At 26.8% G+C, this 17,673-nt stretch overlaps 2 protein-coding genes across 3 annotated transcripts; both read right to left on the bottom strand.

The window, feature by feature from the left end:
• Window positions 1-9,337: 9,337 nt before the first annotated feature.
• Window positions 9,338-12,498, bottom strand: LOC112785473 (uncharacterized). Of its 2 annotated transcripts, XM_025828938.2 has the most exons (10): window positions 12,380-12,498; window positions 12,182-12,289; window positions 11,633-11,699; window positions 10,958-11,023; window positions 10,705-10,798; window positions 10,475-10,585; window positions 10,224-10,324; window positions 10,010-10,084; window positions 9,832-9,924; window positions 9,338-9,745 (listed from the first exon to the last, which is right to left on the bottom strand). In XM_025828938.2, the coding sequence occupies exons 2-10, from the start codon at window positions 12,193-12,195 to the stop codon at window positions 9,452-9,454; spliced, it is 915 nt and encodes a 304-aa protein (XP_025684723.1). In that variant the 5' UTR covers window positions 12,196-12,289; window positions 12,380-12,498; the 3' UTR covers window positions 9,338-9,451. The 2 variants fall into 2 exon arrangements, with proteins under 2 accessions (XP_025684723.1, XP_025684735.1); XM_025828950.2 differs by lacking the exon at window positions 10,958-11,023 and having other exon boundaries at window positions 12,380-12,493.
• Window positions 12,499-13,249: 751 nt separating this feature from the next.
• LOC112785466 (serine carboxypeptidase-like 48) lies at window positions 13,250-17,673 on the bottom strand. Its single transcript, XM_025828931.3, has 8 exons — window positions 17,351-17,673; window positions 16,181-16,355; window positions 15,806-16,069; window positions 15,578-15,728; window positions 14,699-14,787; window positions 14,172-14,433; window positions 13,749-13,882; window positions 13,250-13,639 (listed from the first exon to the last, which is right to left on the bottom strand). The coding sequence occupies exons 1-8, from the start codon at window positions 17,548-17,550 to the stop codon at window positions 13,550-13,552; spliced, it is 1,365 nt and encodes a 454-aa protein (XP_025684716.3). The 5' UTR covers window positions 17,551-17,673; the 3' UTR covers window positions 13,250-13,549.

The raw sequence follows: 17,673 nt of genomic DNA, 5'->3' as shown, positions 1-17,673 counted from the left end.
TTATGATCAATTCAGCAATAGTTTTATAAGAAAAATCTTTATTAACACACACAAATCAAACATAATTATCATATATTATTATTGAATTAGTTCTAATTTTTTAAAAAATTTAACTGTTAAGGACATTTTGGTTGCAAATAAAAAAGTTTTGATACGAAATTAGAACAAAATAAAATTTAGAGATATTTTAAAAATCTTTAACAAATTTCAAAAACAAAAAAAAGACTTTATCCTAAAAAAATAAATAGTAATTCTTATACACTATAAATATCTACTTAATTACATAAAGATGTTTTTATGCAAATATAATAGTTAAGATGTTATATTAAGTAATTTAGTTAAATATATTAAATTTTTTAATATTTTTAATTATTATTTTTATATAAAAATATTTTTATTTGAATAATAATAATAATAATAATAATAATAATAATAATAATAATAATAATAATAATAATAATAATAATAATAATAATTTGTCCTTGTTGGTGATCTGGGAGATAAAGGATCCAATGTTTGTCAAACAGAAAGGAACACAGGGCTACTGAAATGATGGCTACAGCTACCAGAATTGTGACACTTTCCAAACACAGGACCAAAATCACCATTATCTTCCTTCTATATTTAACTAATAATTACAATATATATTATTATTTAATATTGAACACATATTATGCATTGACACTTAGCTATAAAGTAAAAAGTCATTTTGTATTTTTTGCAAAAGACATACAAATGAGATTGAAATATAAGGTGTGAACAATTAAGTAAAATATTATTCAATCTTATTTAATTTCATCACCAAATCATTATCCATATCCATATCCATATCTTAGTAAAAGGTGAGTCGGATTTTAATAAAATTACTATTGGCCTTAATTATTTTATTATTATCCAGTAATTTTGATTCACCTGGTGATTTTTTTCCATGCTCTATTTGGTTCTTTGAATTCCCACATTCATACGTCACATTGATCCTTAATTAAACCAATTATAACATGACTCTTGAATTATTGGTATGATGACACTTTAAATTGTTTCAACAAAAGATTTTTTTGTTAAAATAACTGCAAAATTAAAATTTTATTAAAGAGTTGGTTGAAATAGTATTTCATAATTATTTTTCACATCTCAATATATATGAGAATGAAAAATCAAATCTCAAGAAAATGATTTTGCATGCATGCTTTATTAATTTTTAGAATCCCTGAAGAATGCAAATTCAAATCAAGTTCTCACATGAAAATATTTTATATTATTATAATTCGATAGTGGACAATATAATTCAATGAAAGCGACTTAAATAATTATTATATCAAAAATACTATTCATAAATTAAAATTAATCATTAAAATCAGCTATTAATATATTTTTGTATAAATATATGTATGATTTAATTTATTTTTAATATTATTTTATTTAATAGCTGATGATTTTGATAATTAATTTTAATATACACAAAATATAATAAATTATGTATAATTTTACTTTTAATTTTAATTTAGTGTGTACCTTACCTAATTATTAAATACATTATTAGTCTACGCATGAATTCATAAAAGAAGGAAAGCGTAATAATTAACATAGGTGTAACTTAATTAAATTTCTTGGGAAGATAATAATTTACAGAACTAAATTAAATAATAAACTAATTGCCAAAATGACTAATAATAATCTTTGTTAATGCATTCTTATTTGTATTATTTGGTGATCACTAATAAATATTGGTGCAATTGGAGATTATATATATCATCACATGGTCAACTATAATATATATATGCATGATGATAACGATGATGATGATGATAACGTTTCATACTAAGATGGGACCCTATCCCTATGAATGAAATTGTTTGGAAATAGATTTCATCTGGGGAGTGACCAATGAACGCAATGAGTGAAGAGAAATCATGCATATATAGTGAATAATGTATATTCATACCTATATATGTAGCTATATATTAGAGCCATTATTGTCATTAACCGGTACTAGTATTGTGTAAAAAATAGGCAAAACATTTTTCACAGACTGGTCCTGCCACATTCTAACATTCCTACTAAGGAACATCATCGATCTTGCTTGGCAAAATATAGTAATAATATAGACACCTATATATATATATATATATATATATATATATATATATATATATATATATATATATATATATATATATATATATATATATATATATATATATATATATATATGGGCTCATTTTTTTGATATGAAAAGTATGTGCGTGTGTTTTGTATTATTGTGGAGAATGTGAGTACTAGATATAGATGTGTGACAATTTTTTTTTTGAAATAAAGGATGAAAAAAATGGATCATCTGATTTTTTTTTAAAAAAAATTAAGCCTACTAATCGAATTGTCCGATTAGTGTGAGAGAAAAAATTTAAATTTTGGTGAAGATAATCAGATCCTCCGATTTGTGTTTAAAAATTTAAAAAAATTTGGGGTACACAAATTGAACCCTCCGATTTGTGTACCCCAAATATTTTTAAATTTTTAAACACAAATCAAACCTTTCGAATTTTATATCCAAAAATCAGACGGTCCGATTTTTGTTCTTGACACTACAGTTGTGTAAATTATCTATACATTTCATATATATATATATATATATATATATATATATATGCTCACTATGCTACACAATTTATTTTTTAAATTCGGTTATATATATTAGTAATTGCACAAATGTATGTAAATTAAAAAGATGAAATACTAATATATAAACTAGGATATTTTGGTAGAAATGAAACACATTAGTGCTAGTGCATGTAACTTTTTTCTAAAAAGAGATTAAAGAGTCATGATATAAATGTTTTCGAATCTTGTAAGAGCTTAGTGTAATTTATTTTCCCGTTTAATATAATAAAAGATATTTTGTTCCTAAATAATATAAAACAATAAGTCTTCCTTTCACATCCACCTAGTTTGTTTATTATATATATATATATATACAAACAAAGTCGGTGGTAAAATCTCATCAAAATGAAAGGTTTCTTAGAAAAAGAAGATTATTCGCAATAATTAATTAACAAATTATCTCAAATAGTAATGTTGATATACTTTCTTGTATAATTTTGGTGGGTTATTGCATCATACATGACCCAATTTGTTAATTGATTAACTGATTAACATAAAATCAATGAATGTAGCCTAGAGAAAAAGTGGTAGTGGCTGTCACAAAGTAAAAATTATTTTTTAAATATTAAGAAAACATCTTGGTTGGCAGGCAGGGATCTAGCAAGATATGCTATATATTATATTATATTATATTATATTATATAATAAAATATATATTTTTTACTAATGTGTTGGATCTATCTTCTTTTTGTGATTATTAGTTTTAGGTTCATATAATGCCTGCATTTTGTTCTAACTTTATGGGTATATTCATATCACTGTGCATAGTGCTTGTTTTACAGTAATACTAATACTAATAATTAATAATCGTTGACCACCATAACAATTATAAGGCAATCATTATTTTTTATCTCCAATATCACATGAAACTTTCCACTTTATTACAAAATTAATTAATTATAATCCTCTTCATCACCTAGATTTAATCAACCTATACACAAAGTCAATCCATGTTGCTTTGCTTGCATCCATCCAATATAATTTATTCCCTTTTTTTTATTAATACTGAATTTGATAATTAAATAATTCACAATTTATTCAATAATATATATAATATTTCACATAAAATAATATTAAGAATAACTCATAAAAAATGAATGCATGCAGAGAATTGAAGACTACATAAACGTACTCATTGTTTTTCTGCTGCTTTCCAATCTGAAATTGTAGAAAGGACAGTATATATATAATATGATAATTAATTCAGGAAAAAAAAATATATAGGCAGATATAGAGGTATGTCCATGGAAGTTTAGGGGCTATATATATATATGAACTGGATCGGACTAAATCTATTGCTTGTGGATCAAAAATATTATTCCAAGATAGGACTTCAGTAATGCTCTATAAAGTAGTGACAACCATTTCAAAATCTGGTGACAGGATATGGGTCAATAAAGCCAATATCATAAGACTATATATCTTTAGAAATTTAATTTTGATATATTTATTGATAAAATAAAAAATATATTTTATACAGTCATTTAATTCTTTATTATATGCAATTATTTAATCGTTAGTTTGTTATTATATTAGATAAAATAATTAATTTGTAAATTTATTATTTAAAATTTGGTTAAATATACATATTTCATTAGATGATTATATAAATTTTTTATATAATATTAATAGATCAAAATTAAATTCTATTTTTAACATCATTGATATGGTAGCATGCACATCCACCTAGGTTTTTTCAGTCTACTTTGAATGCATGTGTGTACTATAACATAATAGTGACAAAAAGCTGACTAAAGAAACAATATGAAGATATATTATTACATTAATCTAACATTAATTACTTGAAAATATATAAGGAACCTAAATCCAAATGGTTTGTCTTTTCACATTAGAAGAAATTACTGAATTAATTAATTAGTATCAACTATATAAATCGGGTAATTAATTAAAGAAACGATGAGGACTTTTTCTTCTCATATTTCAAACAGTTTCTTTGAAGAAAAATCTATTTAAATATATTTATCTTTTTCTTCCACGCCGATTAAATTAAGAAAGACTATGACACACTGATTTTGCAACATGTAATTAATTAAAAGGGCAAGTGTCATAGTCACCTCCGTAATTCACTCTACAACAACACACATCAAGCTTCTCTGTTTTTCACATTATTGTACTAATAATTATTTATTAATGAAAATGGTATATATAGTCTATCTATAGAATGAATCATATATAAAGCCAAGATTATTATTAATTAGTGCACTTATTATTTTAATGTTTTGGTCAACATATAATGCCAATACATTTACTGTAGCTTGTTTTTATTAAAACATTACAGAGATTAGCTTCTCCAATTTTTAAGGTACACTATATATATATATATATATATATATATATATATATATATATATATATATATATATATATATATATATATATATATTAAAATCAACTATATTAATATAAAATAATATAAAATATATTATAATAAATTAAATAATATATAATAAATACATAATAATTAATTTTAATATATACATAATATTTTTAAATATATATATATATATATATTTATTAACTACATACTATACAATACGTAGGTTAAAAATAAATCACATCTAAATTAATTATTTACATAAAATATATATTAAAATATAAATATATATTAAAAATAAATAAAATAACATATATTTATATACATATATAATAATTAATTTTATAGTTATAATTTTTTACTTTTTAATGTGCAAATAGCAACTTTTAATAAAAAGACAAGGAGTGGTATAAACATATAGGATATATAGCGAGCATCCAACTCTCGACAATGAAGAAAATTAAGCGATGTATGTCATAAAATTACTCATCAAAATATTTAATCATAGAAATAGATAGAGTGAATATTTAATTTAGTTCTTGACAAATTTTTTTTGAAAAACTACAAGGTTTCATAACAAAAAAATATTTTTTTTTATTTTTAATATTTAATTTTGTAAGATTGGTTAGTTTTTTTGTCAATTATCTCTCTTCAAAACATATTTATGTTAATCATTAATATATCTTCTATTTAATTTTTATAAAACAAAACAATTTAAAAATTATTAATATTTCTTAATTTTATACGATAAATTTAGTTAATATATTTAAAAAATATAATTGAAAAATAAAAATAAAAACTAAATGGTCTTGATAATTATTCTTAAAATATAATGAGACTTTTAACAAAAAAGAATTTGTTAATCTTAATTAATTTTTAATGGAAAAATCAAGAGTTTAACATACCACATAAGCTTATTCTATTAATACCGATTGAAAATATTGACAGAATGACTAATTAGTTTCGTAAAAACAAAGATCAGGAGTCGAAAAGAGTATTTTTTTTAGAGGACCTCATTGTTTTTCAAGATAATTATCAAAGATCATTTAGAATTTTTTTTTCAAATAGATAATATGAACGATTATATATCTAATTTTTTTATCAAGTAAGAATTTTATTTGAATTTGCTAAAATTTTATACAAGTATTATTTTTTTATTTATCTTAAACTATGATACAATGATATAAAATTTTACTCATCTTAAAAATTTAAATTAATAAAAAAAATAATATAAATAATTATATCTCTAACGAGCGTTGATGTTGGAGTATTGGTGTCTGGAAGGCTCTTAAATAGTGCATGAACAACATTGAAGGTTTTTAAGGTCAAATTTGCATTGCCGACGACACAAATAATGAAGTTGCGTTCATGTCTGAAACAAGGGGGAATGAAAAATGAATCCTGGAATTGAAGGTCGTTATTTATAACTCATATATCTTTTCTTTCAAGACTACTTTTTCAATAGCCACCATGGAAGCCATGATATACACGCATGTATTATAATAATAACCATTAACTTTTTTTATGCACTAATAATATGGTATTTTTTTTGTGTAGATTAAATTATTTTAAATGAGATAGTTGCACGTAAAAATTTAAAAATAATTAACAATTTCATTATTAAAAGGTTTCATCACAAAAAGGGGATAATATATATATATATATATATATATATATATATATATATATATATATATATATATATATATATATATATATATATATAACTCATCTTATATTCGATTTGTAAATAATTTATAGGAGAGAATTATGCTCTTCACTTATTTTTTAAGAAAATATGCAAGTATTAATTACATTTATTATTAGCCAAAAACATTGAGGACCATCCAATAAAATAGAAGAAATTACATAATTTCATTTTAATTTTTTTAATCTAAATTGGATACTTTTTAATAATTTGTCTAGCCATAACAATAATTATTTTTTTCTTACTATACTTTCAAGTTGAGAGATAAAAAATTAATTTGAGGTTCATTTTACAAATTACTGTATATAAAAATCTGACCTATATATCTAAATTGGTTTATTAAATAATATTATACGGCTTAAAAACGAATTAATAATAGCATGAATCAATCTTATTGTGTTCATCATAATAATTAATTGTGGTATCGATCTCCTTTTCTTATACAGCTTTATAAATTATACATACCATGAGTGGTATAGCCATAGTTTTATGTTGACAAGTTCTTCCCAATATATTTAGATCCTCTAAATTTTGAATTTTATTTTAAAAAATAAAATTTTATTTTTTATTCTTGAATAATTTTTTTTATATTTTTTTTATTTTACTTAAAAAATAAATAATAAAAAATTAAATTTTATTCTCTAAAATAAAATTTAAAATCTAGAGGATGTAAATCTTTCGCGATATACTCAGATCAGATTATGGTCAAATCGATCATAATGAAATGAATAATTCCCACAGAACAGTATACTAATTAATTAATTAGCCAAACTTGAATTATTGCAAGGTGAAAAACTTGAAGGTTGTGTTATCTAGAACCTAGAGCTAAGGGTTCCTATTATGTAATATTCACAAAGAGTTGAGGGGTAAATTGGGAAAGAAATTAGAGAAGATGAGTGAATTGCGAAAGTGAAATAGGTTGAAGAGAGAAAAAGTCAAAGAGGTCCTAACTAAACTCAGATTCGGCAGACAGAGACATATCCCTGTTAATCCAATGACAACAAAAATCTGCATTTTCTTTATATAATCAATGTTTCTTATTTTAGGGTTTTTTTTAATACATGTTTAATTTAAAATTGTTTCTTTCATTGTTCAGCCTTTAATTTCAAACTTTGACATTATTTAGGACACTCTAAAATATGTTATCAAGGAAGAAAAATGTCAATTTTTTATTTTTGTGTGTAATTAATTAATTATATTAACGATCAAAGAAATGGAGATATATAAAAAAAAATCTAATTTATTCTTAGAATAATCCATTTATTTTTATAATTTTTTTAGTAAATCATATGTATTGTTTTTATTAAAGACAATCTTATTTAAACATATGAAAAAATATAGAGAATTAACTACAATATAAGCCAACTCAATAAGCTCCTTTTTATTAAAGACAATCTTATTTAAACATATGTTTTTCTAATTGATATACTTTTAAGAGTTAGAATTCAATTTTTTTTTATGTTAGTAATTTTGTATTTTTCTTTTAAAATATGAAGTTATTTTTACTATTATTAATATTAATATTAGGGTACCCATAAGAATAATAAGGTTCCATGAGAAAGAGTGGCAGAGGGTCCATGGTCACAAACTCACACGTGAATGCAAAGTTCTCTAAGTGGCTATACACATAGCAACCAGAGGCATAGGTAGGGGAAAATGAAAATCAATCAGTCACTTCAAGCAAATAACAAATTGAAAACTACTAAGCTTATTAATTCATTTTCAACTTCATGCATTAATTACTATATCATTATTATTGACCTAATAATCACCTACTTGTTATTTAGTATGAGAGACTAAAATAATATATAGTTACTACTAACTGGAATAGAAGAAATTAGAAATTTCCATTTGTTTGATGAGTTTGGTGAGAGATTGGTTTGCAAACTTTGAATTTGAAACTCTATCAACCCGTTTGGTGAGTGGTACAAAATTTAACGAACCCTCAGCCAACAAACACACACATAGGAGTCAAAGCAATGGTGTTGATACTGCAATTATTTTCATGCTCTTTTTCCTTGATTCTTAAGCTACCATTTATATATCTATTTTTATATGTTGTCTACTCTCTCACGTTAATTTTGTGAAGTGACAATATTCCATTGGGGGAAAAAAAGTATAATAATGCTGTCTTTTATTCATTTTTTTACTACTAAATGAGATACCTAACTTAATTAATTTAGTTGTCATATTTAATTCCATAATAATCAAAATAAATTATCAATGGCGGACTCTATTTCTGTGCCTTAAAAGGTCAAATCATCAGTTTGACTTTTATTCTTTTCCGCAATTTGTTGAAAATGAGATGATTTATGTCATGAATGATGAGGTCTGATTGAGAGTTTTTTTTTTAAGTCAATGCAGTACAGGCCCAAAGATATGGGCTTTAGGCTTTGCTGGGAGAAGTCCACTATAGGCCCAATAAAGCCCAAAAGTGGGTCAAGGTTAACACCATTTGAAGCCTAGGCAAATGCAGCTAAGACTTAACTCAGATGGTAAATCATGTGCCTTTTAATACTCTGCATCCGGGTTCGAACTGTTGTGTCGGTGAGTGTGTAGTGTAGGTGTGTGGTGATACCTAGGATTGGAGGTTATTCAATCCATCCGACCTAAAAAAAAAAAAAAGCCTAGGCAAATGAAATGACCACTATGACATTTCATTAAAGATTTAATTCGTATAACTTACAACATCAACACGTTTTACATTGACAATATATTAAAATTAAACTCGTTTCTATGGGCTCTCAAAATCAGGATATCTTTACATCTTTCAGAATCCTTGCAGCCATTGATCCATACCTTCTTGCTTCCCACTCACTAAGCTTTTTAGTTCCGGTTGCTGCTTTCTCATGATCCTCAACATTTTTTTCAACACTAGATGATGGTTCCATTGCCAAATTTTCCTCACCGCTTTTACCTTCCACACCAGTTTGATCGTCAACTTTTTCGGCTGCTGCCTGACCTGAGTTCCCGGTGGACTCAGCTGAATTCTTGAATCCCATAATGAAGAGCTGAATACTTGGATGTTGATATGTTTCATCCATCTGCATAAATTGAAGACTTGAGTACAACTTCATATAGTTAACCAAACTCGCCTTCAATAATGAAAGAGATACATATAGTAGCATACTTTAGATTTTGGAACATTCTTCACATCAAAGTTTTGTTTCCACATCTCAAGCATCTTTTCATGGACACAGGTGGAACGGATCTCATGTCCCAACTTCATGGAGAACGTCAATTAAAGGGGGAAATTGGTGAATTAGAATGACAAATACATGAGATTTTAGAAAAGTTGAATGACATACCAAGATTGTAGTCCTAGGTCCAGATAAAGCAAGTATTGTCTGCAACAGAGGTTCCAACAGATGCTCTACATAGACCTTCAATAGAATTTAAGAGGAAAAAAGTTAGCATAGTATTTAGCTGATGCAGAATAACATTCAAATGATAATTAATAATTTCTTAAGGAAGAAGTTGTATTTACAGCATGAAGTTTGTAGAAATTGTGTACTAACTTACAACGTCGGTGCCAATAATATAGTCAAATGGAGGATCAACAGCCTTAATGTGGCTCTCATCTCCCCACTGAAGTTCGGCAACCTTGATCGAACCAAATGACTCTAGAAAAAATATATTTGCTTGTAAGGAATTATCACCATTCAAATCTATAGAATAGAATCACCAAATGCAAGAGCAACAACATGATGCAAACATGTATTCAAATCGTAGATATCAGGGAATCAAAACAGCCGAAGCATTTCAAATCACACCAGGGTTCTTCTGCATGACTCTTGAAATATTACGTTCGATGTTTCTCTGCAATAACGGCAACACCTCTTTTTGGTCTGTCACTATAACATCACACCCCAGCATAGCCATGCCTGCAAAAGGATCCACGTATTTTAAGTAAGAAAAGCTGGATTGATTTCAATAAGGGAGTCCATATAGGACGAGTTAATTAATAGGCTAACCAAACATTAAAAATCATTTGTAACATTACCAAAACCAGAAACACCACAGCCAGCTCCAAGTTCAATTACACGTTTTCCTTTAAGTTTAGCTGGAGAAAACCTTCCCTTTCTGCAATTCCGTTCCTGAAAAAAATAAAATATAGATACACCTTAAGATATTAGAAGGTGAGCGAAATTAGATGCAATATCTAAATAAGTTCATTAAAACCATGTTTAGATTCTAAAACTAAATTATATTTATGACAGGACAGTTCAGAAAATATTAGAGGATCAACAACTTACAAGAAATTTGGCAAAAACAAGTGATGAATCCCACACTGTTGTTCCTAAGTGCTTTGAATTGGGATCCTGACAAAACAAAATTGGCATTGTCAAATATTTTATAGATAAAGAGGAAAAAGAAAAAGGGAAACTTCGGGGGGTAAATAGTCGAATAATGAATTCAAATCCTAGAAGCTAAAGAAGAAATAAGAGAACATCCCGAAGTAAAAAATATAAAAATTCTAAGCTCATGAAAAATTATCAATCATGACTTGCAAATTTTCCAAGGGGACTCTTCTCTATAGCATTGTATATATCTAATCGTTTCCAAGGATCTCGACAGTACCTACTTATCGAGCAGAATCATAGAGTCACTAGGGCAACAATATGAGCCTCTTCTACACCAATCATACTACTCAAGAAGGTTTTTACTTTTACAAAATTTCAGCTTGCCTGACATAAATCATATCAACTAAGGCAAACCTCGCTCGGCTTAAAGGAAAATATAACTTCAATTTACTAAACGAACAAAGGTGTTAGCTGTTATTAATCTACCTGCATTAAGATTTAAGACTATTTAATATATATAATGCAAGTTCTGTTCACCAGTTCCATAAAGAACACCTTCTTCAAAGTACCTACCACTCAACAAAATGGGATAGTTATAGAAGGTATACTTGAAAAAGATAAATATACCTGAGTAAACTGCAATTCATGGCCCAAAACCTCCAGTGGCATTTCAAATGTGGTTGGAGAATTTAACCTGTTCGAACAAACACAAGCGATATGACACACATCTATTCTAAAGCACATAACCAATAATGACATAAAACAGTAAAACTAGAGTGATATTACAACATATGTATTGACAGGCATCACCATATAATTTTCCTTAGGAGGGAAAAAAAAAATCAGAAAAGAACACTGCTGGCTGGCAGGCACAGAATGATTCAAAAGAATACAAATTTCAACAAATATCACTACTTAATAGCAATTTGTGCTATCATCCATCATAAGAAGAGGAAGTCAAAGCTCAATATCACATGCTAATCAAAGAAAAACAACCAAGTAGCATAAATAACTTCAAATATTTATCCAGACAATAAAACAAACAGGTAGTGTTCAACCAAAGTGAAATCACAGAAACATCATATAGAACAGAAGAATTGACAGGTCCTATCAATAAAATGGGCAACACATCCCTTTAGATTATATAAGGTTAAGACTTGAGTTTAAGAAAGATACCTGTCAAGTGCCATAAGATCAGAGTCTGCTAAATGAAAAAATCCCAGATACGAAAGACAAATCCAGAGGCTCTATCTCCCACCTGAGTTCATATATTGCTCTTAACCGCTGAAAAATAATAACAATAATTAAAAAAGAGCAGAAATTTATGAAAAACATAGTAAAAAAGGAACATTGTTAGAAGGGGGAAGCAACAACATTGAAGAAATGAGAGTGAGAATGAAAGAGTGGTTCGAAATAATGATAGTGTTTGATTCAAAACTCTGCCACTTCCTTCATTCCTCTATCAATCTTTTCTTCTCAACTCCTTTTGCATTAAAAATATTATTATGTATAATTAATTAATTATAATTATATCACTAAACGTTTTTTTTGTATGGGCCTGCGGCCCAAAATAAAAGGGAGAAAAAACAATACCGTAACTATTTTATAGTTTTTTAAATATCCAACTCGACAGGTAAAGAATTATTGTATCACAAATCTGAATTCTAATGAAAGATACTCGAACAGAAAATACTTATTTAAATAAACGAGAGAATTTACTGTTTGCCACTCAACTAAATTGATTGGAATAATTATAATTTCAACTACAACTGGTCAACCAAAATATATATAAGTAGTCATAATACTCTTTATGTTATATTAGTGTAAGTTAATAAATTTTAGTTTTTGTTGAAGAAAATCTGTACAAAATTAATCCTTAGACTGACATAGTTATATTCATTATGGAAGGTAATAATTTCAATAAAAAAAAAATTGGTGTACTAATACTCATATTTTTTGGCAACTCGGTCATTGACACTGATGTACTTTGCTTGCCCTTTTTGCATTTAATTTAAGCTTTTATTTATCGAAAAAAGAAAATAATAATAATAATAAAAGATTGAGGATTTTTAAGGATTTTTTTTTGTTATGATTAGAATGTTCCATTAAGACTATTCAATTTAATTGGAATCTCATGAATTTTCAATTTTCAAATCCTTAATGTCTTATTGGGTTTCTCTTTTTTGTGGTTATTTTTCTGAATATACAAAATAAAAAATATATACTAAAAAATAATTTTATTAATTAACACTAAAATATTATAAAAAATAATATTATTTAATTATTAATCTATAATACTTATACTGAAATAATGTAAAAATCATAATAATAACTAAATTTATGAAACCATTACATTATAAAAAATTATTATTTATATATCTAAACTCTTAAAATATTAACACTAAATAAATAAAAAAAAAACATAGACATTCAGTAATCTTCTCTAAATAGTCTAATATCACTGATATATATTTCTAACATACAAGAGATAATCATTAATAAATTTATTTTGATTTGAATTGATTTTATGATGAGGGGCATCACTTAATTCAATTTGCCTTGCATCCATCTTGTGAGCATATCAAGTGCAGCTTCTGGTTGGTCCATAGGAACCAAGTGTCCAGCTTTATATACCTGTTTAATATAGCATAAACAAATTAAAACATTAACAACTCTAAGAATCTTAAAAATCAGATATCTAAAATTTATTGAGATATTATTATTATTAAAAAGACAAACATACCTTCAAGAAAGTGAGAGGTCCATGGCTTGATAGAGACCCTGCCTCTACACCATTGACTTTATATTGGACTGTAGGAGCTGCGTTAAACTCTTTTTGACCTGACCATTTCATGGCACTAACCCATCTGATATTACCTGCTCATACCATGATTAGTTAGAATGCGACGATTTGAGATTAAGAAACAAATTGAGATAAAAAAATTTAAATAGACACATCATTAAATAATTATTAGAGAGTCCAATATGATAAGTGTCAGTTTATCTTAGTTTATCGTTAACGATTTTATGACAAAAATAATATAAAAAATTATCATGAATTACGAATATCATATTATAGAATCAAACCAAATTGAATAAATCAAAATTTTTAGAGGCCAAATTAAGACGCGAGTGTAATTTCAGGAATATAAGTAGGTTTTATTACCTAGCCAATTGCAAATGAGATCTTCTTCACCAGCATAGGCAAGAAACCTAATCCCATCTTCAAGAAGAGGTGGAATACCCACATCATAATTGACCATGAAGTCATTAACCATATCAAAATACACTTCATCACTGCATGAAACATAGTCCAAATCATCATCCACACCTAAAGCCTTCTTCACTGAATTATCGTTTAAGAGTTTATCCACGTTTGAGAAGTCATAGCACAAAGCTCCTTCACATTTTTTTCTAATGTCATAGTACTGCAATAATACGAACAAGCAAACACATCATGCATCATACACAATTTGTTAATAATATAAGTATTAAAAAAAAAGATGATATATAATTATAGGTGAAAACTCAGGTGCAGTCGACTTCACGTGAAGTTGATAAGTGAGAAACGTTAGATGATTTGACTGATTTGACTAAATTTTTATCTAACGGCTCTCAAATATCAACTTTACATAAAGTTGACTGCACATGAGTTTTCACCATAATTATATAGGTTCTTGTTTTGTTTCTTACATTAACGTTGCCAGCAGCGCTAAGGATACTTTGGAATATTTGGTCGCATGTGGCTTTAGCGGCGGCACAATGGTCTCCACCTTCAGTTGCTACAAATCAAGAGTCACTAATTAATGTCAATAATTATATATGTAATCCAAAAAAAAAAACATTGTACATTGGTCTTGTTATTAGTCCTTTTTATATGTAGATAACATGGGTGTAAGTTACCGAATCGAACCGAAATTTACTGTAAAACCAAAACGAAATTTACAACTGAATAAAATACTGAAAAAAATTGGTTTTTTTATTTTTTCGAAGTAAACTGATCGGTTCGATTTAATTGGTTCAGTAAAAATTAAACCAAACCAAATTGAACCGAAAAAGTGACTTAGTAATGCATTGAAATGAAAATTTTAGACTTAACAAATGTGTTTGTTTTATGTTTAGTTGTTGGAATGAGTTGAAATTGAATGTAATGTTATTTCAGTTTATTAATTATTTTGAACATCATTTTACTAAGATTAATTTTCTATTAGTTATGATTTAAAAACAGAAAAATTGTTTTTGGTTCGGTTCGATTCGATTTGATTTGGTTGTTGCACAGACAACAAATTGATTGATTGGTACTTTGTGAAAGCCGAATAGATCGATTCGGTTGATTTTTTGTCCAAAATCGAACCAAATCAAACCGATAACACCCCTAGTAGATAATACTAGGTGATATAGCATAAAAAATATTAATACCCTTTTCTAATCATTAGTCAACTGATTGAAGGACAAACTTGGTTAGTTGTTTAAATTTGAAAAGCTAATATGATTAATTTAAAAATTGAGCAATCAATTTCATCATGCCGTGAAAATTGAAAGAAATAGTTAAAAGGTAATATTATGTAATACCGCAATTTTTTACTTCTTGTTCACATCCTTGGACCCTGGAGTTGATGTTGTTGTAATCACTCTGTGTAATTAATTTATTGGATAATGCAAAATCCGTGTATGCTGCATATTGAATCCCCGGATTGGTTAATCCGTTGCCAATAGCAAAACCCTGTAAAATTTGTAGGATTAATCATAAAGGGAGAACATAACTATGATATAATTAAGGTATTATAATAATAATAATACCTTTAGATTTATAAGAATGGCTTGTTTTTGTTTGTTAGCTTGATGAATTCGAGATGCAAGAGCTGGAATATAGTGTCCAGCATATGATTCTCCGGTGATATAAAAATCATTGTTAACAAACTGAGGATGCTGTTTGAAAAATGCCTGTAAGAAATCGTAAAGATCGTTGCTAACACCCGTTTCATCATGGCGAAGGTCTGACTCATCAGAACTGTAGCTGAACCCTGTCCCAGTTGGTTGATCAACATATATAAGGTTTGAAACCTACAAAAATTAATCGTGAAATTGATAGTTGAGAGTCGTTATTCGACCACAAATGCTACTTTTTAATTTGTATTATTATGTAGAGGGATAGATTATGGAATTGTTACATACCTTGTCCCAACCATAGTCATTGGAAACAAGAGACATGTTATTAGTAATTTTGAAAGGACCATTCTCATAGAACAATGCAAGTTCACTGCCACATCCTGGTCCTCCAGTTAACCATATCACAACTGGTGCATCTTTGCTATTATTGTTCCGAGATTCAAAGAAAAAATAGAACATCCTACAAATCATAAAGGAGAAATGAGACTTATGTACACAATATATAACCAGTCAAATTTAATTGTATGTAATAAAGGAGAATAAAAAGGGCATGCCATGATAATATGATATGATATAATTATTCTTCCCACATTAGTGCGTGGTAGTCTTGGTTAGTGCATATATATAGTGGAAATTGCGTCTATTTCTAACAACTTCAATCATTTTTGCATCGAAACATAGAATCTAGTTGTAATTATTCTCAACACACACACATCACAAAGAAATAAAAGCAATATTTGATAGTGATAGATTAGCACACTTGATTCTAGTGTTTGTTTTTAGATATTGAAATTGAGATTGGGACTAGAATTTGATATTGTATTTGGTAGTTAAAAATTAAAACTAAAATTTTAATTTTGTGATACAAAATTTTAGTTCTTTCCATATCTTCATAAAGTAATAATCTTGAAAACTGAAATTTACATGACTTTTTTTTTTAAAAAAATATTTTTATTTAATTTTTTAAATTCTACATCTACTCTTTAACTTTTATATTTATCCTAAATCAAATATGATACATGATACTGGACATAACTCAATCAAATATATTTTACACTAAACACAATACAGAAATTTAATTTAGTTTCATTCTCTCGGTCTTTGTCTTTCAAAATTAGTTACTAATATAAAATAGATGTTAAATACAAAATACACATTGAAAAATAAATTAAACAATATATATATTTATACATAAATACATAATGATTGATTTTAATGTATAAATAATATTTTTAACATTAAAAATAAGTTAAATAACGTATGTGCTTCTACACAAATATACGATGAACTAATTTTAGTATATAAATAATAATTTTTATTATAAATTAACTATTTACGCCTTACAAATATTTTTTATAGAATAAATAATTTTATAATATAATATAAAAAAAATTGTATGACAAAAAAATATATAAATTCGATCCATTGTGAGAGGAGTGATTTTATGACACATACCTTGCGGCTTTGGTACGAGGGAGAGAATAATAGCCGGCATGATGACCTAATTCTTGAACAGAAGAATCAGCAAGAAATGAGAACTTCTTCTCCACTAATTTTCCAGGGACAAACACATCATCACTACTTCCTTTTCTTATGTTTACTGATTTTCTTGGAAACAGATTGAAGCTTCTTATCAGCCTTTCTGCTGGGGACATCCTAAGAAGAACATCATTTGTGGATGATGATAATGGAGACAATGTTCTTGTTCCATAACACAAACATAATGTTAATGAAAAGTAGAACAAGAACAAACAAAGAGTGATGAGAGACCTTTTTGA

This window comes from Arachis hypogaea, chromosome 3 (genome assembly GCF_003086295.3).
Source record: "Arachis hypogaea cultivar Tifrunner chromosome 3, arahy.Tifrunner.gnm2.J5K5, whole genome shotgun sequence".
NCBI lineage: Eukaryota > Viridiplantae > Streptophyta > Magnoliopsida > Fabales > Fabaceae > Arachis > Arachis hypogaea.
Note: the sequence above shows the minus strand (reverse complement) of the source record. Positions and strands in the feature narration are given on the sequence as shown.

Excerpts from the sequence above, each read along its gene's own strand:
- LOC112785473 (XM_025828938.2), bottom strand. Across the intron at positions 10,085-10,223 it reads ATATTATTGGCACCGACGTT|GTCTATGTAGAGCATCTGTT; the intron begins GTAAGTTAGTAC and ends ATTCTATTGAAG. Across the intron at positions 9,746-9,831 it reads AGAATGTTCCAAAATCTAAA|ATGGATGAAACATATCAACA; the intron begins GTATGCTACTAT and ends CAATTTATGCAG.
- LOC112785466 (XM_025828931.3), bottom strand. The coding sequence starts at position 17,550 with ATGTCCCCAGCAGAAAGGCTGATAAGAAGCTTCAATCTGTTTCCAAGA. Across the intron at positions 14,788-15,577 it reads ACAAGAAGTAAAAAATTGCG|CAACTGAAGGTGGAGACCAT; the intron begins GTATTACATAAT and ends CTTGATTTGTAG. Across the intron at positions 13,883-14,171 it reads TCTCATTTGCAATTGGCTAG|GTAATATCAGATGGGTTAGT; the intron begins GTAATAAAACCT and ends TGGTATGAGCAG.